General features: G+C 33.9%; 1 protein-coding gene and 1 long non-coding RNA gene across 7 annotated transcripts in view; one reads left to right on the top strand and one right to left on the bottom strand.

Annotated features, from left to right (window-relative positions):
- LOC147910668 (uncharacterized) overlaps positions 1-21968 on the top strand; it is a 156793-nt gene extending 134825 nt beyond the window's left edge. For all 5 annotated transcript variants that reach the window (XR_015544046.1, XR_015544049.1, XR_015544044.1 and 2 more), the window contains one exon: positions 5993-21968. Coding sequence is in view for 1 of the 5 variants with exons in the window: in XM_087402643.1 (XP_087258769.1) it covers positions 5993-6215 (223 nt within the window). In the remaining 4 variants the exon portion in view is untranslated. The remainder of the gene's footprint in view (positions 1-5992) is intronic.
- LOC147910667 (uncharacterized) overlaps positions 1-26239 on the bottom strand; it is a 132421-nt gene that overhangs the window by 97134 nt on the left and 9048 nt on the right. The window contains exon 2 of one of the 2 annotated variants that reach the window (XR_015544051.1): positions 11681-11736. This is a non-coding gene — a long non-coding RNA (uncharacterized LOC147910667). Of the gene's footprint in view, positions 1-11609; positions 11737-26239 lie in introns of those variants that run through there. The other variant, XR_015544050.1, reaches the window with a different exon arrangement.

Raw genomic sequence — 26239 nt, 5'->3', positions numbered from 1 at the left:
CGAACTTCAGACAGTCTCGAAAAGACGGCAGATTGCTTTGACAAGAACTAGGAAATTTATCGGGAAGAGATATTAGTCACGTAAAAATAGCAAAAGCTTGTACCGACACGCTTTTCCTTCAACTCTTTTAACAAGCACTACCTATTCTCTATGGTTCCTTATGGAGTTGTAACGCCAAGAAAGACATACCGAGTTGACTTCGAAGAGGACCACTAGCGTAATAATTCCTTGGTTATTCCTCTACCTGCTGGCTGTTACAACCTATTCAGCGCAATAAGCATTTGCAATTCGCGAGTATGAATGGATACGAGGTGAGGGGATAAGGCGGATTAGAGGCTAGTCCGGCAGGCAACGCCGCAGGGCGCAAATACTAAAAGCTTACTGCGAAAAAAATATCAGTAAATCTCGCTGGATTGTTCCGCCGACGTAGAAATTAACGATGCTTCTTCTTCCCTCCGCATCTTAAGTACTAACTTTCCTGCTACCATAGCATCTACATATGTATATACACAGCTGAACGGAACATAGTTATATTTATTTAGACTCAAGGTAAGTGTACATTATATACTATGTACACGGGTATATGCATGTAATTGATTTGCATATGAATGATTAAACATAGATATTTATGTACTCGTACACAGTTTGCCTCTTGCGCGAATTTCGTGTTTAAATGCAACATAGACACACACACACACACACACACACACATGATTGCTTATGTGTTACGGGACGAATACTTCTAGCTAGCATCCGGTTACATTTTCGCGTATGATGCACACGAGCACCGCGTACACGTAAACACCACCAGTGCACCGAAACAACGGCTTTCTCGGGGAGAACTTTACGCGCCGCACACCACTTATAACACCAGCAGAAGGGAGTAGAGAGGAGAGCAATTACGAGCAGCTGCTCTCGAATCTACGTATACACATAGTGCGCGGCGAGTTCCAGAGTGGCTTTCATAAGCTCGACTTTAATCCTTAAACGCGTCCCGCTGCTCGTCAGCACCGGTAATACCCGTTAACGTATATCCGGGGATCGTTAGACGCGACGACGAGGCGGTACCGCGAGCGTTAAGACACGATTTGCGAACTTTTTGCGCGTCAAACTGGTCGTTGACGCTTTATTTTCTAACGTACCATCTCTCTATGTACCGAAATACTGAATACAGAACGACGAGACTATCGATTGTCGGCGATAAAATAAACTACAATGCAGAACGAGTTTTGTTTATTTGCGCAATATTAATTCATTGTCTTCGAAATTTTTCGAATACGATGTTGTTCTTTTTGCAACATTTCAAAAAGCAATTACTATTATTGAGTCAATATTCTTTGTTTAATACATTACATTTCATAATTCTGTTATTTATGATAAAGATTCGTATTGATTGATCATATAGAAAACTTTTGCACAATGCATGTGCTAATTTAACAGTTATTTAGACGAATGCACAGCAGATATGATTTATTTCTGTGATCAAATTATATACATTAGGTGTATATGTAAAGTAGAAATAATGAAATATTAATTTACACGCGGAAGAAATAAGATTTAAAATTTTCAAATATACTATGTTACAATAATTATAATGACAGATAATTAATAATTTTAAGTACTAATTACTTATGTTCGTTTTATGATATTCTGCAAATTCGTGACAATATGATGACTACATTACTAACAAGAAATTATCAAAATTATAAAGATAATATTATAATATTCTGCGAAAGCCAAAGGAGCTTCGTAGACGGTCTCAAATTCCTCTTGAGATGAACATAACTCGCATAACACAATATATATGCGGCATCATGATTAATCAACGTCCCTTCGTTAGGACGATTGTAAACTGACTGTGACCCTCCGCATTCCGAAATCATGAGAATTACGCAAGCATTTAGGCATTCTAATTTATTATAACAACATCGCATACGTCATGTGCTAAACACACCTCGTCTGTTTACTGATAAATAGCACAAATTTAGTAACACTGCGCAGTGTTCAATAATTAACTAGCAACATTTCTCATTTAAAATATCACCGATGCTAACACTCGATCTTTGTCATCTTACTTTCATAAATCATGTAGAATTGCGTAAATATATTTATGTGTGCAAATTACATTTTCTACTTTGTCAAAGAAACAAGTATACTAAACAATAAATACATTTATGAACTTCTAATTGTCCTTAAAAATGTTATTTAAATAAACTAAAGATCTTTATTCTTTTTATTTTAAAAAATTATATAGAATTCATGCATAGTATATTTACATGCGGAAATTACACTTTCTACTTTGTTAAAGAAACAAATATGCCAAACAAAAGGACGAGAATGTATTAATGAATTTTTAATTGCCCCTAAGAATGCCGATTAAATAAATTACTTGCATCGTTATATAAAGCAACATTTCTCATAATACGAGCGCTATATGCAACGAACATCCAGTCAGTGGTTTCTTGCGCCCTCGTCAGTTTGCACATATTAGCGTGGCTTTTGTCCCCTGCGGTTGGTTGAATACACCAACGAGATAGACATGCTGCGAATGGGCGGGCAAGCTGCTTTGATACTCTAACAAGCGCGAACAGCGCTTCTGATTTATGTGCATTATACCTATCTACATAATGTTAACTCTTTGTGCTCTAACAAGATAAAATTACGGTGAAAAAATATACTTGACACTCTTGTAATGTCTCTTTGTATAATTAGTAAGAATGCAGAAATTTAATATTAAGTACAATGTGTGTAGTGATAAATATTATAATAATAATAATAATAATAATTACGTAGTAATAATTTTATTGAGTGCATATTACTAGTTTATCGAATTTTTCAAGTTCATTGAATTTAAATGGAAATACGATTGTATTTCACAAATAGCCAAGTAATACAGTTATTACAAAATCTAATTTAAAGAAAGTTAAAATCAAAACATAAAAACCACCATAAATTATGGAAAATAAGATAGAATATAGAAATCAACGATGAGTCCGAAAGAGATAAAAAAAGTCTTATATCTGATAATGAATTGAAATATATGTATATATTTCATTGTAGTAAAAAGAGAGAACGGTACAATATTTTAAATGGTAATGTAAAGAAAAGAAAAATTTTGAAACTGAATGGGTGTAGAATGAGAATAAAATTCGGATTTAAATTGCAAAAGATTGCAACTATAATTAATTCGTTATAATTGTAGCGCATGTAACATTTATATCGCAAAAACACAGAATGTAATGAATGAATAATTTTAAATCGTATTGCAAACGTACGCATCGATATTTTTGTAAATAATGTAATAATTATTCGCATCAATGCATCCAAGTAATTTCCAAGAGCTATCTACACGTCAAAGATTAATCTGGGATAACTTTCGTCGTTGGTGTTGCATCACACCATTATATACTCCACCCTCGACAAGGGTAACACAATTATATCTTAATTACACTACGCGTTCCCAAGAAAAGCCAGTTGATCGCTAAACTACTACTGCTAACCTCGTTTCCATAATACCATAGTTATACACACCGCGCAAGCATTAATCTCCTTTGTGCAGCAAAATAACAGCAACTGATATCAGTTTCAGATATATGCATATGTGAAGTAACAACAATTAATATATACATATCAATCTTCTAAACGTGAATTAGACAAATCTTCTCATCACAAGTACCTTTTGTTGTGTGCGTAGTAAATGCAAATAATATGAAAAAAATACAGTGAGAAAGATTTCAAAGAAATCCGTGGAGAAATTTTTACGCAAGTTTGCTATTAAGAATTTTATTTCATAAAAAGGAACTTTATACAATAATATTTTCTGTACTATAAGAGACACGATTTCTCGTCATCACTTAGAAGAAATTGTGTATCTACGATTTTGTCAAATGCCATCGCTTTACGCGATACAAAGCGACTTCGGTACAAGCTAAACTTGAATATCTACGGAGATTTTGTATGTTAGAAGGTGACAATAATGTGCTACCGATAGCATGAAAGTGGAACCTGTGCATCCTGTTCGAAAACCGATAAACCGGTAGGTGAAACTATCGCCTCTTTCTCGCCGTCTGCTGTTAAAGGCTCGGCACCTCCATACCGTTCTTAACTCCCTTTCCACTCTTTCTTCTCGCTTAGCTTTTTCACCTACGGTGCGGCACAATGTCTATTTACCATAAAATAGAGTTTCCAGCTCTCTAGACTTGCATTTGCCGCCGCGCCGTTTATTTCTTCCCCTTCTTATCGCGCCGCGGGCGACATACGGAAAGAATTCGGGAAATTCGCAATGGATGAAATCTCGAGTACATCTGACATTAGCTACACGGCAATTGAACGGACATTTTCGAAACCACTTAGAAAATCGCGTTGAAATTTTCTTATTTCTTCACCGTCATCATTTTTTTTATAAGATTGTAATAAAAATATTTTTAACAATAAGATAGAAAACAAGACCGTTTATGTTAAATAACATTACTTTAAAATTCGAAGCGCCACTACGGTCTAAGTGTTAAGATGTTCAACTAATATATATATGTTCAAATAAATGAATTAATTTCAGATATAATAATTACGTGCGATATGGTTGTCGGCTTTCAACGCAATCAATCTGAAATATTAATAATCCCCCAAAATTTCCCAAATTAATCTTAAAAAACTGTAATAAACTTATTGCGAAAAATATTGCCGCGAAAAATATTTTTTTTTCACTTAAGGATGTATCAGATGTACAGTTTTTCCCAAAAAAAATTAGAAATTTACACTTTCCGGATAAAAATGAATATTTATACATATAAAACTCTTCAATGCGTAAGGTCATGTTTATAAACATAATTCATGTAATAATATCAACACGATTTTATAGTTTAAATGAAAATTTTTTTTATAATTATTTTTTAAAACATCATGTCTACTTCTTATTGAAGAATTTTTTTATCCTGATTCTAAATCGCCGGCAATCTTTTTTGTGTTAATTTCAAATACAATATAGAAAAATATTTATGATTGTTTCATTTTATTAAAAAATACGTACATTCTTAATTATCTTTCATTATTTTTTTGAGTTTACTTTACAAATATATTCGCGGATTCTCTTTGCGCTTATTAAATTATGAAATTAAATTAACGTGAATTGTTATTTGAAAAAAATATGTATTTTTTAATATCGCGCTTGTCTTTTGTAAATTCAATCTTATTATTCGCGTTTATGAAAAGTTTATAAATAATTATAAATTTATATCTGCCTTTTTCATTATATAAAGAAAATTATATATATTTCTGAAAATGACACAAATGTATTTTGAATTATTTCATAATTTTTTAATATTGTAATAATTTAGTAATAAATATTTATAAGGAGTCTACCTATATCTTATCATCATTGATTGTAAAAAATTATATATACAAATAAAATTCTAGGTATGTATATATCCATTCGGAAATTTAGAAAAACTTGTACGCAATCGCGAAAAAGTTTCGCATTTGAAACTACGTAAGGAGAAAAATTTTTCGAACTTAGAAAGTGCGATTTGGATCAATATTGCAATCTTGTATCAAGACCCGTAAATATTCTCTCTTAGAAATCTGGACGGCGATAAACGCGTTACTTTAGAGGAATGAAAACTTCCAAACACACTCTTTCGCATATAGTTTTCTTCGACTTTTCGCGTTCAGAGCAGTTACGATCATCGAGTAAACTATAAATCCGCATACTACGTTAAATATCGTACAGAAAGTTTAGTTTTCACGGTGAAACTCTCGCGTTTCTTTTGAGAAAAACAAATCCATTCACCAAATTTTACGTAACGTAATATTTTATTATCATTGGAATTTGAAATTGAACTGATAAAGTCTCTTTTCTAATAAAGGAATATTTATCAGCTTCTGTAGAAGAGAATAAAGGAAACGGAAATAATATTAATGTACAAAAATGATTTCTATTTTAAATAAATGAACACAACTATATTAGTTTATAATTCATATGTACATTTTTTTTCAGCGTCACGACACGCAATGCTGATGTCGTTCGTGCATGGCACAAAAAGGAAAGTTTCCATTTTCGAGTTCAAGCCTTGCGAGGGGCGTGTAATTCGTCGTGTAAGCACATCGAGAAGGTAAGTCGACCAAACACGAACAGATCCCCAATATACGCGACAGTCACGCTGAACGTGAATTGGGACACGATGTTTTCTCTAACCTCGGTCCCAGAGCCTCGAAAATAGAAAAGAATATATTTAGTCACGTATTTACAACGAAAGGTTGAATAGCTAGTTCATGGGGTGGCGATGGAAGGCCCCGATCTCGCTACCAAATTCGCAACCGTGCGCGACAGTCGTTGTTTATTTGTCTTTAGGGGATGAACAGGAGATGTTTCGAAACGGAGCGGAACAGGTTTCACTTACTGCAACTTCGTCGACAGAGATAAAATTGCACAAAACGATCACTAAAATGCGCGCAATATTTGTGGAGAGCGAAAAGGCGTTCGCACAAGTTTACGAGAATATTTCGCGGATATTGAAAACAAAGTACACCTTAGTTTCGTGATTTTATATACCTACGCGTCAACTTAAGATTTGTCGCTAATACAGCACGAGTATACACGAACCTCGAGAAAAGACAAATGTCGTTACTATTAATCTAATGATACGAATCGTTTTGAAATAAAGCTTCTCACCTTATTTGAAACGCAGTATCTTAATCTTATATCCTCTCAGAAATCACGCGATATAAGCCAGGCGGTGACTTTCATTCTGAAGATAGAAGAAGGTGTGGCCGGAAGATTCAGATAGACGCATTCTCGCTAAGAGATATATAGAAGAAGAGGCGACACAGTGTATATCGTATATAAAGCGGATCATCGGGGCTAGCGTTGCACAAACTCCATCGAGAGGACACTGAACGAAGCTTTCAATTTGCCGTTACAAGGGATTACGCCCACGTTCGTGCCCCATTTACAATTCACCGGTAGCGCGTTGAAAATAAATTGCGACTACGGTTGAAGGAAATATCTACCGATATCGGTAAAAGGCGAAATAAAGGGAAATAGTATTAAATTTTAAAATGTTTGTTGCCACACGAGGAATTCATCTCACGTAATAAATCACGAAAGGATTGCTGCATTTATCGCGCCTTGACGTATTTAATAATAACTTTCCCAGAATTGCAAGTTATAACATAATAATAAATAAAAGTACAGTGGAGAAAACGTATTAATTAGAAAAAAATGTATGTTATAATTGGTTTTTTTGTTATAGAGAATCAATTCACCATCATAGATGTCATATATGATAACAATCTTATATAATTACGTTTCTGATTACGCATAAATAATAAAAAAAAAGACATTGTGCTTCAAAATATAAATTTTAGATATAGAATTGCGTGTTAAGTTGTTATCAAACCAAATAAGATAACATTAATCATGCAATATATAGTTTTGCGAAAATAATATAAATTATATTTACAATGTTAAAAATGAAAGATAAATTGAAACTTGGTAACAATCACATAGACGAAATGCGACCTATAAGCGCCATCAGACGTGTACGATTAATCGCGCCTAAAAAAAAAATTCCACTAATCGTAAAATTGAATTTGTGCTAGTCAGCATCAACTCAAAACGAACTAACAGCACGCGAGATTGCATTTACGGTCGTTCGAAAGCGGTCGCTACCACATTGGTAGAAATTTCGGTTAGAATTTCGATTGTGCGGCCAAATAGTTTGAATTCGAACGGCGCTATTATGTACATGCTTCCAGCTGCTAAACGCGCGCGAATACCAGCCATAAAGTCTAACTCGAAACAGTAAACAGGACCAAGCTTCTTATGAGCATAAATTCAGCTGCATTACGCATTAAACAAAGTGAAATAGTTTGGCATCGAATATTCATCCAAAGCGATACATACAATTTGCTGAAGCACGACTGCTCGTTGTTACATATATTTTTTTTACATTTTCACAAAATGAATAAACGTCGATAAATGCTGAATTCGTTTCTTTTAAAAACCATTTATCGCAAAGTTTAAAATGAAAATTTTAATCTTTTATAATATAATTTTCGCCCAATTCCCGTTTCATTATTGTAATAAATCAAATTTCTTCATAATAAAATTTTCAAAGAATCCGAAATAGTTTGCCATAACTATTTCGTACTTTGATTCGAATCTCATAGATATGTCGAGAGACGTGAGCTTGGAAGACTTAGCATCTTTGATAAGATATTTTGTATACTGAAAAAAAATATATACTAAATTTTAATAAATCATTTATTTAAATAATACTAATTAAATATAATATTTAGATATAAAGATATATTTATTTGATACAAGAACCATTAATTTAATTTAACAATCATTTCTTTATTCAGTAAATATTTATTTACTGTAAGTAAATATTTGGCACTATTCAAATAAATATTTCTTAAAATTTAATACACTTTTCCTCAATGTACTGTTCGAAGAAGCTCTAATTCGTGTATTCGGTCAACGCATGGACTATTTTGATATTGGTAGAACACCATATTTCCAATATATATGAGAGTGCGATTCAGTCTTCGAGTACGTATCGGCATTGTGCTAGTCTATGTATGCACAATACATCGCACATTCACTCTTTCCTTCAGCTCATCAACTGTCCCACTCCTCACACTGCTCTAGAATACGCTCTCGCAGTCTCCCCCCTCCCCTCTCTCTCTCTCTCTCTCTCTCATCGTTCTCTCTTCCTCATCGTTCTCTCTTCTTTGCACGAATTTCGTTCGAACATAGGAGCCAGCGAACGATGTAATAGTGAGACTATCTATATTTGGTCTATCGAGTAGATCGGGGTGTTGATGGTGGTAAGGAAACGTTCGTGGAGGCGAGAGCCGTGTGACGGTAAGTGTACACGCGAACACAGTCCGGACCGTTGGCGTGAATTAACTGGGTGCAGCTGCAACTTGCACGCCCATCCGCCCCGTTTTAGCTCTACCGGCGACAGAAGGAGTAAAAGCAAGAGGGAGGTTGTGAGTGATCAAGGACGTGGCATGCTAAAAACGATCGCGCGCCCCCAGCGCGATATAATTCCTTCGGGCCGCAATGTGAGACTCGGTAATGAGTTGTTATTCGGTACGTAAGGCTTTACACACCAAGAGAGCGGCAGCTTAGCTCCTTTAACGACCATCATAAGTTCCCTCAGAATCACGGTAAAGGATGGAGAGAAAATATTGCCGCTGGTTATAACTTATTTAGCTCGTTATTTGCAGCAACACAAGATTTATAATGGCCAGTTACGCGTGCGATAAGCTATAAATACGTTTAAGAGTGTAACGAAACTCTCACATTATGCTAATGAGTTGTGCTCGTGAAGGCGATTTTATTGAATAATGACAACTTTCCTCCTATAATCATATTTTAGGTAATTGAATTCATTTATTTTGCAATAAATTTATATATGATATATATAAATTGTATATGTATGTATGTATGTATGTATATATATATATATATATATATATATATATATATATACATGTATATCATTATACAAGAATAAAATGCTTAATAAAATATAAATACATAGAATCATGTACTCAACACGTACAAAACCATGGAGCTGAATTAAAATAAAACATAAAATCGCAACATTATCGAATACAGTCACGATCGATCATGGTAGTCCGTTATGAAGCGCATGAAAGCATTCTGACTATAATGTTTGTAATTAGACGATGTTAAGGTGCGGAACGAACGGACAATTTGCGTTGGGTTGACCAGAAATTCGGCAAGTAAGTTATCGACTCGTAGATTATCGGGCTGACGTGCCCCGCATGCCGAGAAGTCTCCGACTTACCCCACTCGGGTTATTGGACATTCCTTATCGCTCTCACGTCCGTTGCAAATTCTGGAGCTGCGCGGCCTTAAGCCACTGATTGCCCGATTAATTTCATGATATGTTTTGCTCAATTTTTTTTATTTTCATAACGTAAAAGAAATCATTATTTTATGAACAATTTGGTTTTCGCAATGTATATTTTGTCATTCTCTCTTGAACAAAGACTGTGAAGAGCTCTCTCTCTCTCTCTCTCTCTCTCTCTCTCTCTCTCTCTCTCTCTCTCTCTCTCTCTTTGCAAAGGATAATTCAAATCATTTTAGAAAATGATGTATAAAGCTATTAAATCTATCTATTTTTAATTCAATTTGTTTGTATAATTTTATAAGAAAGAAAAATAAGTTACATTTAAAAAATTATAAAGACTTAAGAATACAATATATTAGCAAATATAATTTAGATAGTGTAGAATAAAGCGCTTATCGTTTAGACGACTTGAAACACTAGGACTATTTATGTATTAAGACGGATTATTCGATGTTTGATGACAAGCGATTTGTTGCGATATTGTTGTTGGAACGAGAGTCAGTCGCTCATGAGACGTGGTACAATATACTTCTCAGCTCTCTACGTTGGATTTCCATTACAACATATCCTCTCTTCCTACACAATAAGAATTCTGAAAGATACGCTAAAAAATTCTGTCTTCTTTAAAATAAAAAAAAATACATATAACATAATTATTTAATAGTATTATCAAAATGGATTCACACGCAGTACATATAATTTGAAACAACGCGCGAAGCTACGCACCATGCGAAATTTCACGTCCGAAAGATTGTTGAATCTATCGAGACATTGATTCTCCTGGAGAGATGTAGGAGAGGTGGATTTCTCAAAGTCGTAACACCGCGGGGAGTTCCAGAGAGCCTTTCGAAGTCTCAAGACGCACGTATCGTCCGAAACGCGACGGAAAAGCTTCGAGGCTTACACCTTTTCTTGCCAACGGCAAGATTTTTCTTTCAGGCCAATGACACAAGGCCAATGCAATTTCGCCAAATTGTTTTCTGCACAATTTCGCAGATTGTACGAAAGACGAAGTAATATAGAAGTAACGATCCATCAAAGGAAATCCTCTTATTGAACACGTACCCTTCCGTTTATCCAAACACGTCGGAGAACATTAACGCTACGACACTTCTCCCTAATACCGTTTATCGAATACGAGAGTCTAATTACCAAAAGAGGTCGGTACCGATGTTACGGATAAGCGATTATGAGCCGAGACAAAGAGATCGCGAAGTGGCTGCCACACACAGGGACAGCTTTTGTCCGCGCAGCCACCATTCAGGGCATTCACGCTTTGTCTACCATTCATCATCCCATTAGTGACCGTATCCCCATGATACCGAACAAACCGAAAGGTGCAGATGAGTTACTTTACTAGGAAAGTAAAGTGCATACGCCATTAAGAGAATCAATCTCCTATTACACATTTTTTTAATAAACTTTTGTGTAAATAATATCATTTTTAAGTATATTATATACACGATTTGTGTGTTATCCTCTCTTAAATAAACGCTTACTATAAAATGGAGTCTCAAAACTTTAACTCAGCCAAGATAACTTTGGTCCAAGTTTTTAAAAATGCCTAAACGATATGCATAATGTCCAAAATTTTTAAAACGTTTTCAAGACGTCTTATGTCTTGCAAATTTTGACATGTGTACTGTTTGGACGTTTTCAAAATTTGAGCCAAGGTTACCCCATTTTACGATATGTAAAAAGACATCGATATATTGATGAAAATTTTCGGAAAATAATGAAATCTAAAAAAAATCTTTGAAAAAGAAAAAATACACGTCAAGTGTATCACTCACCAACCCGATGCACAACAGCGGAGTTACATCTGCAACGTCACGTCGCTATGATGATTCTGTAAAAAATAAATTAAAATCCAAATTAAACTAAATCAGAAAAAAACAATCAATATTTTTAAAAATATTTACTAAAAACAAAGTTCTCTTAAAAATTATCGTATAATTTTCAAAATATATAATTTTTATAAGCATCGATTTTTTTCATTCGATTCATCATTCAGTTAGATATTTATAAAAATAATTATACATTTTTTTAAAAATATTTTAAAAATACGTATTTATTTAAAATTTCAAAACAATTTTAAATAATTCTTTTCTTCTAACTATCATTTTTGAATCATTGTAAAATAAAACGACTCAAGAATAAACAGAAGAAAAATACTGATTTTACACAAACAAAAAATAATATTTTCCGCAAGACTCCTCCTCCTCCTCTCAGAATTAGGTTGACACTCTCGCACAGGACACTCGCGTAAAACACTCGCCAATAATACATTATAATCGCGCACGGACTAATTATTTAGAAAAGTCTTTCGCGTCGAACTAGAATTCCATCGAATGTATTTTGTGAAAAGTCCATTACTTCGATAACTTCAACGACACTCCCGAAGCAAACGCGCGACGAACCGATTACGCTTCATTCACTTTCAATTAAATCAGTGACGAAGGTACGTTAGCTTCCCCGTCGTTGGATTTTTACATGAGGAGAACGATTTTACTCAGATATCTGAAAATTTACCTAGATATATCATTCAGATAGATCCGAAAATTTTTAGATACTTGAGAAAAACCGTTCTTTTCGTGTACATCCTCCAGGTACTGAGCTCTCTTATCACGTCAAGATCGTATCCGAAAGAGGAAAGATATCATCTGAAAAATATAACATACAACTATTTCTATGCAATCATCAGTTAACTTTTAGAAATGAGTATCGAACACACATTAATCCGTCACCATTGCGAAATAAATTCAGAGCAGATAAAAGAGAGTTCAATCTCTATTATTACGATGTCTATAAGATATGACCAGAGTCGATGGAATGGACTGGAGATAAATAAAGAAGAACATTTCTTTAATTACCGATAAATTCCAAAGTTACGCTTAATTGTTTATACGGATTGTATAACAAAAAAGATATAAAACGGAAAATTAATTAAATTATTAATTACACAAACTATATTAGTACTGACAGTAAGAATAGCATGAATTGTATGAGAGTATTATATTAGCGTTGCTTTTTATGACTCATGTGATATCGTTCGAAGCATAATCGAGAATTATACTCAAACGAGAGAAAAATGTTGAAACAAAAATAATTATCGTCCAAAAAAATAGTAATAAATTCTGTTTTCCATCGCATTTCAATTCCAAATGAATGAACCGTACGAAATATCTATTCCATTGATATACAAGTATAATTATCATCTCGATCCTTTTATGAATAATTAATCGTGCGAGTTAATGATCATATTTATACTGTGAATATTCATAAAGTTTCGTATTATTTTACAACGTTTCGTATTATCTAGCATTTGTCGCAATTATATTTCAAAAAGAAATGTGAAGAAGACGGTACGCGATGCGGCTACCTGCCTGTACGAGTTACAATAATGGAATGATGACTGTGTAGTGACGCGTAAACATGACGCATCGCCCGTTCGCCCTTCCGCGAACAAAACAACCCCAAGGCCGCGCGCCAGCCATCTAACCACCGAAATTAACGAAATAACGAAATATTTTACGAAATAAGTAAAACAACATATCCTTTACATTTTTAATATTCTCCGAAGAATAGCCTTAATTGCACAATTTTTGCTCTACTTTTTACATTCGTTACGCACTCAGCTCATGAATATTTTAAATGAATATTTCAATTGTATTACAATAAGCGATTATTAGTTTGTTATGCAAATTTGGCAACGACACGAACATATACTCGATGACGTTCACACGTCAAGCGATTTTATATTTTTATGCACTTGGCGTTGCGACGCTCGATATAATATTAAAAAATAACATTCTTCAATTAATTAAAATAAATCGTGCCAATGTGTTACTTCGAAACCTACATATCATGATTATTCATAAAGTTAGCTTTACACAGCAGATGATGAAACGCGTATTTCACCGCAGTGCCTGTTTACCAATTTAATTTCTTTGGAATCAGTCGAGTATTCTACTCGATTTAAAATCGACGGAGCATCCGAGAGAAATTACGACGACGGAGCACGTCGCGACGAACTCGCACGTCCAACATTTATACGTCGGTCCGTGTCCGGATTAATTTAATGAACCGCGATGTTTGCATGCATGCCTACGTGCATTTAATGCCGATTCCGATAGCTAAAAAGAGACAGAAATAAAAAAAAAATCATGGCAACGGACGGTTCGTCGATGTATACGCATGCGTGCATAAATATACGCGTGCATACATGAGACGTGTACACACACACACACACACACACACAACACGCTCACGGCACTGTCGTGTGGTGATTATCAGATTTATAGTTTGCTCGCGGGCGGAATCGTTCGGGCGAGTAACGTCACATCGTGCGGGGAAAGGGTATTTAGACGTATAGCGGCACGAAACGCGGTGGCGGCAAAATGAAATATTTGCCGATATCGAGTCGTGCGCGCCCACGGATTTATAAAATATAAATATCCATCCTCTCTCAGCGAACACACGAACGCACGTACGCTGATTGAATTAATCATTTCGTTAAATTGTTCGTAGATTGAAGCGCTTATCTGCCTAAGTAATAGACCGTGAATAGCATATCCAAGATTTACTTTATACAGTTCCAAATCATTTCTCATCGTGTATGCTTTTAAAAGTGGAAATATCATTAACTAAATAACGAACAACTCGATGAACGTATCGATGAATCTCCCGAATGCAACATTTCTTCGCGAATATCAATATTGAACGAAGTGCAGCACAGGTTGTGCGCAGGTCGCGAACATTTTCTCATTATTTCCGCAAGATTGTCGGTTATTCCTTTACGTGACTACTGTTTCCAGAAACGAAAAAAGAAATGACAGGAGCACTTCTTATGAGTAAAACGCAATTTGCCTCTTACAATCAATCCCGCGAGTCGCCGGAAGGCTTGTTTTCCGGGAGATTGCATGCGACGAACAGCAGCGATGAATTTGCTTTTCGTAGAGACGACGGATATCACAGTCTGAGTCAACCATTCAACGGAATAAACACAAGCATAGATATAGAGAAGCAAGTGGAGAGAATGGAGTGGGAAACGAACGTAAAAGAGGAACATAACAAGAATAAGGGAAGAAAAAGAGGGACGAGTATGTTCATATGCACGGGTCCAATTACCTATTAACTTATCTAAATGCATCTAAATGTAGCATCGTTGGCTAGAAGGCGTCAACTTTATCGAAATTCGTTTTAACAAACTGAAACGCGGTGCGCCATACCACAAGACTCGCATGCAAGACTGAGAATTGGACGAAAATTAGGCTGCGTTAATTTCAAGTTAGATTACAAAGCCGTGAAGGAGCCTCGACAATGTGACACACATTTCCCAGCCGAGAACTATGTCGATCGTAAATACTATTAGTCTTGTTATTACCATTCTTGTTGGTTAATGCGATTAAGATTCTTGAATGCGAAAGAGAGAAATGTGCGGAATAAGATGAAAACGGAATGCAAATTTCATTCATTCGATTTCCGAATTAAAACGCACGTTATACAAAAGAGGGAGAATGACCAATAAACGAGCAAATAATGGATGGTTTATTAAAAAATATTAATGTAATTTATTCAAACCATAAAATATAGAGAGTGCAAAAGTAAGTATTCGTACAAGGAAAATTTTTATTAAAAAAAGTCTTACTTGTAGAAAATAAACATTAATTAGCAATTTTATACAATAAATACGTTCTTTTTTAATATAAATAAACGAGCTTTGCGTGTGTTCTGATTTTATTTAAAAGTTAAATTTCTCAACTGAATATTTTTTATGCATCCAAATAATACCATTTTTAATTTTTAATTTTTTTTGAGGTAATCTAATTTATTTAATTACTACATCTTTTTGACATATATAATTTCGAAAAATATACAGTTTATTTTATTATTTATGAATAAATTGCTAATTACTCAGCTAAAAATAATCGTCAATTAGTTGAATCGATGTCGAATTGTCGATATCGATTCGACATGAACTTGACGAGTCATTTCTCGCTGTGAATAACATTTACTTTTTTAAAACATATTTTCTCTGTATTTTAACTTTACTTAATCTTCATCACTTAAAAAAAAAAAATACTTTAATTACACTATTTCATTAGTATAATAATGTAAACTTTCAACCTAATTGGAAAAAATGTTATCTAAAAATTAATTAACAGCATATTTCTAAACAAAGAACAGTATAGAATAAATTAAGGACATTATTGAGAAGTAATGTTAAATTGTTAGACACCAATTCACAATAATTATAAATATGACAATATTCATCTCGTCTTCGCGAGCTTTTCCAGTTTTCTTCGTGATCATTGTTGTAAAATCTAATTATTTAAACAAATTCATCGATCCGAAGCGAGAATCTAATTATGTCCGAAATTAAAGTCCAAAGGCATTGTTGAGAACGTTAAGTCATAAATTAAAAATTATCAAATGTTTTTTAATAAACTGATAAAGACTAAGTAGAGTAGAAACATTTTTTGATATATTTTATTGGTGTTGAATAAATAATATTAATATTTGCTTTAGTAAAACATCCATTATTTTCACGTTTATTGGCCAGTCCTCTCTTTTTTATTATATTGCATAGTTGCAGGCGTTATACTTTAATTGATTTAAAATGTACGTATATGTTTGTTCATTTCTTAAAAATTGTTCTCCTAAACTCTCCTTTTTTCATAAGGTACACCTGACACATGTTGTATTTTCATTTTCTCGGACATATTGCAGTTGTAACAATGTAAATATTTTCGTGCTGAAAATGTTTCGCCAGAGCAACCTTCGTAAGCTAATTTCGCGCAAGTCACGAGATTTCGTGGAAATTTACTAGATTAATTTAAGTATTACGTCGTAACGTCTGCGGCTCACGGAGAAAAGAAGGGCATTGTCCTTGCTAGGAACAGCAAAGTTACTCCGGAAACGAAGAAACGGACTAAGGAAAGAAGAACAGTAACGGAGACAAGAAAACTCCATTACGTTATGAAGCTGCCTTGTTTCATAGAACGATATGTCTGCCACACCAAAGCCACGTCCACGTATTGTTGTCGCTATCACTAATTATCCATGCTCGATTTTACTTTTATCGCGTTAAGAAAAATTATGGTAATCCTATAAAAGACACTTGTTCTTTCAACGAGGCTTTTGATCAGCTTTCGATCAATATGAAATCAATCTTGCAAATTATAGAAGAAATGTAGTACGTTCTGGTTTATAATGAAGCTTGAAAATTGCATACTAAAATTAACGTGCTATTACGAAATGGTACTCGGCTCATGAGACTCGTGAAGCGTTACAAACTTGGTCTGCACGAGCTCAATTACGCTGATGAATTACGCATACCCATCCTCCCGTGCGCACTCGAGAACGAATTCATCTTCGTCATACTCGTTGGCATACGTATCTACTGGATAAAGTGGCATTTTGCTAGGTAACGCAGCTCGAAAATTTCTGCGCTCAATAAAACGGCAGGCATTGTACACGTGTTGTGCATTTCAATTATATTCTGAAAACGCGGAATCATCTTTTAGCGATCTTACAATGTCTCATCAAAGTAATAAACTAATTACAAAAGCCGAATTATCGTTATTTGCAATACAAACCTTTTTACATTTCTACAATTTTAATTGTATGCGTTTCTGATGCTCCTAACAATTTTGCGAATAAGACAGCTTTGTACTTCGTTCGTGGCATAAACTTTTCGCGCCACTTTTCCACATTGACCGCGCATTGCTCTGAATAATTTAAGGACAAACCGGTAACGGTAGAATATATTTCCGCCAACTTCTCGATATTTTCTTACGGTCCTTCTTTCATCGGTCTTAATTGAAGCTGACGATCTGAGTCTTTTATTAGGCGAAACAAAGAGCACCGGTGCCAAAGTTGCGAGAACAACGGTTGTAAACGGTAAAAAGCCTGATGAGAAATTCCGGAATAGAAACAATCGACTTTACTGCGGAAGAGTCGCCAGCCTCGAGAAAATTGTGCTAAATAAAAGCAACGCGTGAGCGCACGAAGAAATATACGGAAAAGAGTTTTAGCACCGCCGCCGCTGGCAATACCCAATATCCGCTTTGATGCTGGGGTGCCACGATGATCGTGTCCCGCATCGTTGTCGTGAGATGCATCGATTTTTCCAACCGGAGGAAACTCCACGGAATTTTGTAATACACCGCGTGAAAATTTCAACGCCGCCGCTGCTCTTGCCATAAAAAGCCAGGTGTGTCCAACTTTGCATTATGACTAAAACGAAAATTTTCATACTGTCGAGGAGCCAAAGTGCACGAACTCGGCATGTCGCGTTCGCCCCTTCCTCTTCTTTTTCTATCCACTTTTTTTTCCCAGAGGAAAATAGAAACATATTAAGAACTTGTTTAGAAATTTGCCGCGTGTGTCCGCGACAAATATACTCTACGTTAACTGTGGGAAACGAGAAATATACTTAGATACACTGATACTTAGAAATACACTGTCGTTAAATTGTGACATAAACTTTCTGACGGAAAGTTTATGCTACATTACCAACCAGTTACATTTCGCGATAAAATAACTCCACAATTATAAAACGTTGTCGACAAAAACGAAAATGACATCATCATGTTTTTAAGTAAATAAAATCAAAAGTCTAAAATATATGCTACCGGCAGAGTGTACAAAACAAATGCTCAAACTTCCCGTTGATATACGATACTTTCTGTTTCAGAGGTCGGAATAAAATTTCTAACGAAACGCGAAATCGATATATATAAATATATAATTAATGTTAAGGGTATAATATTTAATTATTAAAATAAAATATATACACTAGTAGGGGAAGAATAAAAAAGAATATTTTTCATGAAATAATTGTTTACTTTTGAGTTCCTTTAAATGAAAAAACTTTTTTACGTATGCAATTGTTTTCTCTTACCAACTCAGTTTTTCAGTTATAAATTAATGAGTGATATATATATTACACAGTTCGTAAAAACAATGTATAAAAATATATTATAAAAACGATGGTTTTGACAAGTCAATTAAATAATAACTTAGTTAACTGATATTCCTGTTGTATTTTTAGCACAACTCTTTCACGTAAATATAATGCAGCCTAGTCATGTTACTAATTAAATTATATAAGCCATTTCACCATCATGTAATATTTTAATAATATATTTCAGAAATGATTAAAGTGTCGAAAATTCTGATCGAAATGAACGATACTATAATTAGTGTAATCAATGCTAAACGATGAAGGATTTAAATTACTGATGTATAAACGATGAGTTTACGTGACGCGGTGAATAAATATTAAAATACAAAGTCAATTATGCCAGGTATTTACTAATTAAAAGCGTTGCGGTATTCAATTCAAAGTCCGTTTCATAAAAATAATGCTTCGTTAATAATCGAATAATTCGAAAATGTCAATAACTCCCTAATTATTCCGTTATCGCCAGATGCTTTCTAGATCTTCTTTTTTTGTTCTTGGAGTTTTTTTTTTTGAATTTGTACAATGTAACATTGGCAAAAACATGATTAATTCAATCGCGCATATTTGTAATAAAAAAAAACACAATAATTGCGTAATATTTTGCGCGGTACTTTTAACTTTAATCGTAGACGATGCGTGCTTAATTGCATTCCGAAGAAAAAACAATACTTGTAAAGAAAATATGTATTAAGTTGTAATCTCGCAATATGCGCGATACTTCGTAAAAAAATCTTGAACAGATCACCGCTGAGAGAGAGAGAGAGAGAGAGAGAGAGAGAGAGAGAGAGAGAGAGAGAGAGAGAGAGATGCTGAATTTGACTAGTTTCACTGTGCGAATGATAACAAAAGCGACTATGTTTACAAAGTATGCCACACTGTACGCTGCAAAAATACAAACGCCGAATGCAGAATGTCAACAAAGCAATATTTAACGCGCTGAAATAACGTCCGCCGAATATATTTTTTTGCATTTTTTAGTTAATTATTGATAAACGAACGATACATTACAGTTTTCCATTATTTAAATTTTTCGATTTGGTAATTCGAATTTTATTTCGTTCTGAAACTAAAGATGAATAAATTTTAATACGGTAGATTAAAAATACGATGCGAGATATAGATTCGAACATGAAATATATATACAGAGTGCAAACGTATTCGTTAAATAGGGGAAATATTTTTTTAAATCTTATTTATTATTAAAATAGACATTAATATATTAACAAAAAAGAAAATAGATTGTATATTTCTCAAAATTATTTTACTTAAAAATATGTGTAATTAAAATATAATATATTATCTTAATAATAATCAAAAATTGTATTAGACATATAAAAAGTATTTGTATAGTCGAGAAATTTAGCTTCTAAGATCACGGTTAGTTTCACGAAGTTTTTTTTGAGTTAGGACAAAATGTACTCATTGCTAGTGAATATTTATAATACAAATAAAGCTTTTTTTATAAAAATTTTTTTTGTACGAATACTTTTTGCATTCACTGTATATTCGAATATTGCTGAGAAAATAAACTGTTACTCGTAAACATCACATATAGGATGTCCAATGGGAAGTCACCGAAACTAATCTTCTGTTATTTTTAAACGCGTATATGAAAAATAAGATATCTTTCAATAAAGAATATTTAACTGTTTTATTTACATTTGAAATGAAAATAATTGAAAATATTTTTATTATTTAATAAACATTAAATGCTTACAAGTAACAAGTTACAAATAACGCGTTATATATACTTCCCAACCCTGAAAATTATTTCAACATCTAACTTTGACCGTTTTTTCTTATTTATAATACAATTAAAAAGATAAAAAAATTTATAAGAAAAAAGATCTTACATTAATAGCAAAATCATTAAGTATTAGAGAAAAAAGTTTTTAAATAATATATTAGTAAGAAAATAAACATTTTGATTCAAACAGAATAAATTAAACGAATAGATTAGCAGGGACCAAGATTAAAGATACAATCAGGAGACACGATAGTTTCTTAGGTGTCAAGTGCTTGATTTTTATATACATATGTATATGCATATAACACATTATGATGACTCTTATTGAGATCGGTGTTCCTTTGCACGAGCGGTCAAGTTGCGAGCACCCGAGATTATCGGATCTCAAATGACGGCTGAACCGATCAAGTTTTGTGCAGGCTCAATCGATAGTTTGGATTCAAATTGTGTAATAAAAGTGTTTTTATATGTATACACGTGTGAAGTTTACTAGGATGAATGTACCCTCATTTCTTGCACTTTGCAGTTGCAGAAGTTTAAGTTCTTTTTATTGTTCTTCGTAATTTGAAAATAATTAACATTTTGTTTCTTACAAACAATAATATTTCTGTATTGCGTAAAGTAATGGAACGTATAAATGAGAAACATATGACAAAGAACACTGCCATTTATTTATTTATCGCGACTTGTAGAGAGCCGACGACTCGGATACAGCAACTCGGATTCAGTGCGAGTAAATATTTAGCGGAAGTTGTGAATCAGATTCGCGAGTAGCTTCCGTTTCCTCGCCGCGGATTGTAAGCTCGTCCGTTTTCGTAAAAAAAGCACCGAGGTGATGCACTATACGTTCTTCCTCCTGCGATGCTCAGGACGGAGATTCGGATAAGAAATCGGGCTAATAGGGTATCAGTGGGTGCTTCTTCGACGGCATTAAGGCGATCCCCAGCTCTGAAAACCTGAATGCTGTTCACACGAGTCCGCCACACGTACGACCATTTCCGCCTCACACCATCCAACGGAGGATTTGTACCGCGTCGTTCTTCGTCGAAGACGAGGGTAATCGAACGGCGTTTCCACCATCGAAAACGATATTACCAGTAGTCTGTGATGCAGTGCTGGTCGTTCAAGGAATTGGCCACGAACGGTCGTTTTCCCGGAGCGTGCGAAATTAGGTCGATCTACGCGCGTACGTACGAAAGTCACGATGATCTGGGGCGGAACGGAATTGGCCGCGTGGTGACCGGTGCTCTTTCTCGTTCTCTCTCCTTTCTTCCTCGTCGGTATACCACGAGTGTCCGATTTCTCTAGAATCAAGTGTGCAGAACTTCATAGAAATAGAATATATAACTCCATCCCCCCAAAACTCTCGCCAGCAAAATGTAGACGGGAAAAGCACTGGATTTCCAAATGTATCGAATAACTAACTGATTTCTGCTTACGTACCGGATTTCTTATATTACGTTATTATTGCAAACCAAAATTTTTATCGATGAAGAAATATCTAAAGTATATGTATATAGAAAAACACACATTCGACTTATTTCGTAAGTCTAACATTACGGAAATTGATAGTTCAAGTTAGATCGTACAATATTCTAGTCTGCGCACACATATTATCTTAATTTGAAAAGTTTTTCAACGATTGCCCCATTCGTCGTTTATGGATCTTCCAACTTACAAATCCAATTCCAAATCTGATTTACTTCGTTTTCTTTCGATGTCTTTCATTATTGAAATTGTAATAATCATACATATTTTTACGTTTCGCAAAAATCGTAGATCTTTATTTTAATATAATATGCAACATATTTTACTGAAGAGAAAGTAGACAACTGAATAAGTCCTCGTACAAACTTTATTCCGAGCAAGTCGTATAAAGTGAAGATGTGTTTGCTACAACATACAACTCTGAGAGATTAATTACTGCAGATCGAGACGGAAACTTCACTCAAATGGAAGAGGATGCAATTTTAGTTAAAAACAGTGACTAATACCGCTTTTAATACTGAAAATATTAATCGGTGGGGATTCTTAGAAAGAAGGGAAGAACGTGATAAGATCGATAGATATAAAGATCTGTTCGAAGATTAGGACTATCATACTTTAATTGTAGATTTTGAAAATTTGAAAGTGTCTTAAGTCTTAAGTAAATGAGTTATAAAGTAAGAGTCTAAGCAGAGATAGCAGAATCAAGGTTCATTAAGGTATTTTATTAAGATAGACATCGTTTATCGAGAAAACTGTTTGTAAAAGATTTACGAATATAAACGTGTTGCAGCACGCAAGCAGATAGGTAGCGACATAGAGCGCTCTGTATATTGTCACATTATCATCCTATCGAGAGACTGCCGCGCGATAAAGTACTGTGAGAAAACAATCATTTTTTACGGACATAATTGTCTAGCAATTCTCGACACGTGCTTAATTCTCACGATTCGTAGGCGTAGCAATACGGCTACTTGTCGCAAGAGATATATTATGGGACTTATTTATTTAAAAGACTCGAAGTCAAAATTGAAATGATAAAAAATTGCAGGCCATCTCATAAAGTTGTTGGAACTAATTAGCTGTCATTTTTTAATGTATTTAGGAAAAATAAAATATCTTTTAATAAAGGATATTTGATAGTTTTATTTACCTATAAAGAAGAGAGATAATTCGGAAATATTTTTATTTTAATTAATGTTTATAAAATTTATAAATATTGCCAATCTTGATAATACATCATTCGGAAATTAAAAAAAAATTGATTTAACATTTCTTTTTCGTTACTTTTTTCAGTAATGATCATTATTTTTTTCTTAAAATATATAATTCACATTACATATGCAATGAGAGCAAAAAGTATTCATACGAGGACATTTGTTATAAAAAGTCTTATTTGTAGAAAATAAACATCAATTAACAATTTTATACAATGAATGCATTCTGTTCTAACATAAACAAACTAGTTTCGCATATATTCCTGATTTTAGAAGTTAAATTTTTCGTCTGTACGAATATTTTTTGAGCATTCAAACAATACAATTTTTAATTTTCACTTATTTTTCAGATATATTTTGTATAATTAATATACACATCTTTTGGTATATATAATTTTAAACATGCAGTCTATTTTATTCTTTATGAATAAATTGTTAATCATTCAACAAGAAATGATCGTCAATTAAACATCGAATCGACGTTAAATTGATGTTGAAATCATTGTATTTATATCGATTTGACATCAATTCGATGACTCATTTCTCGCTAGATAATATTTGCTTTTTAAAAATAAAATTTTATTAAAAAATATTTTCTCTGTATGAATACTTTTTGTATCCACTATATATTTATATTATAAATTTTTTGTACGGACAATAAATATTGAAATATACAATAGTATCCCTGGTGGAAATAAATCGCTGAAATCACTGAAAGTCGCTATAATCTCTATCAATTGATTCATTACATTATACTGAAATGGATCTATTGATAAAGATTTCATCGATTTATTTCCATCAGGGAATATTAACGTTTAAAAATAATGTTTAATCTATATATATATTATTATCTGTTTAATCTAAATTCTTATAAAAATGGAGTAGATTAAAATAACGACATTAAAAAAATAAAGAATTAGTAAAAAAAACTGTAGATAAGTTTAATATAGAGGAAAACTTGCTCTATATACAAACTAATTATTAGAGAGTTTCAAGTTTGAATATTGACTTCACATTTAATATTAAATTATATATATATATATATATATATATATATATATATATATATAATTATCAGCTAATGCAATTTTAAAATCTAATAACTTACTTTAGTATTATAAAAAAAAAGTAACGAAAAAGTAATAAATCGTTACTTTTCAATTAACCGTAATGATAACGCGTTATTTTTTTAAGATAACGCGCACAACCTGATAATTTTATATACAGCTGTAAATTCTTTATGATACTTTTTGAATATGCAAGCTCTTATTCTGAGATAAATCACGCTTGCAGCTATCTTGAGATAATAGATAAATTTTTATTAACAATTTTTAAAATATTGTTATTATCCGCAACAATTATCATAATGAACGCAACGATCGCAACAAAAGAACTAAAACATTCATCATTGTCATAGCTTGACTCTTTATTTTCAAATCCTTTGCTGAAATGTTTAGTGTCATATTTATTTGTCTCACTGATGATTCCTATATGTATATATAAGACCTAGCAAGTTCGGTTCTGTCTCCTCGAATCTCTACCTTTGATATACCCTTAACCTCTCATCTCTAGATTATTTACGCGCACACCTCTGTTCTCGGAGGTCGGGGAGCAACACGGGTACCAGAAATACTACTTTCGGAACTTGGAGAACTTCTGACGGAAACCACCACGGACGCAGTAGAGCGGAAATTTATGGATTTTGTTTGGTACCTTCGTTTCTGGCAGGGCCGCGTTTTGATTTACGATCGAACTACGGTACGATATCGGAGACACGACGACGCGCACATCGTCGGAGAACGAAGGGCAGAACGGATGTAGAGAGAGAGAGAGAGAGAAAGAGAGAGAGGAAGGAACGAGAGGGCAGAGAAAGGTAGTTGGTGCGCAATCACTTTAGCCGTTTCGCATTTCGATTTGACCGTCTCTCCTCTCTCTTTCTTTCCCTCTCCTCCCCCCTCCTTCTCTTTCTCTTTCTCCTCTTCTCTCTATTCTCGAGATCACACGCTGCCGCATGTCGATTTTTCGTCGCGTCTCGAGTGCAACCGATACACTACGGAGACACGTTGCGTCGCCATCACCGGCGTCTATCTACCACTAGACGAGAGATCGAGAGTCTAGGAAGACCGTGCGTGGAAAGGAGCTTACGGCACGCCCGGCGGGAGACCAATGTGACACGGTGATGCATGAGAAATCCGTTTTGTAATAGAAATCGTTACCGCGCGACGTATCGACGCAGTCGCTCGCGGGACTATCCGGAGCTACGTCTACGGATTACCGTTCTCCGGCGAGGAATCTCGTAGCTCAACCTAGAATTTGCAACCGTGCATTGGCGTACATAAGAGGCATCACGGTTTTTTTTTTTTCTTTGCGAAAGCTCCGTAATCTTCCAATTTTTGCTAGAAAAAGAAAGGTTGACTTTCATCTCGCAGGAAGATATTTTACATTTTGTTTACGCATCGCATCAAGCATACTGTGTAGAAAAAAAATTGTAATCTAACACAGTTAATTCTATAATATCAAATTATTTTATTACAAATTCAAATTCGTTATGAATATCTATATCCGTGAATGTGAGATTTTTATTCAGATTGTTGCTTAAATAATTACTGATATAAACAGGCCTGCAAAATCGAGGGTATTCAAAGATGATTGAGCACAAGGAGTAATTGCTTATGTAATTTTGTGCGCCGAATCCGAATCTAACAGCAAAATTTGCCTATCACATCAGATTATCGAAGTATTTGAGGTTGGAATGCCCAAAAATGACCATTTTGACAAAATGGATAATTTCATTGTGAGGGATCGAAATTTATTCAAATGTTTTGATGAATGACATTGAATAGTAACAACTTTTAGCTTTAAAAAGAATTTTTGCTTTTTGTTTTGCTACTTTTTTCGCCGTGATACAAAGCATGACTTTTCAAGATTTGTG

This window comes from Acromyrmex echinatior, chromosome 2 (assembly GCF_024713525.1).
Source record: "Acromyrmex echinatior isolate Ae372 chromosome 2, ASM2471352v2, whole genome shotgun sequence".
NCBI classification, from domain to species: domain Eukaryota; kingdom Metazoa; phylum Arthropoda; class Insecta; order Hymenoptera; family Formicidae; genus Acromyrmex; species Acromyrmex echinatior.
Note: the sequence above shows the minus strand (reverse complement) of the source record. Positions and strands in the feature narration are given on the sequence as shown.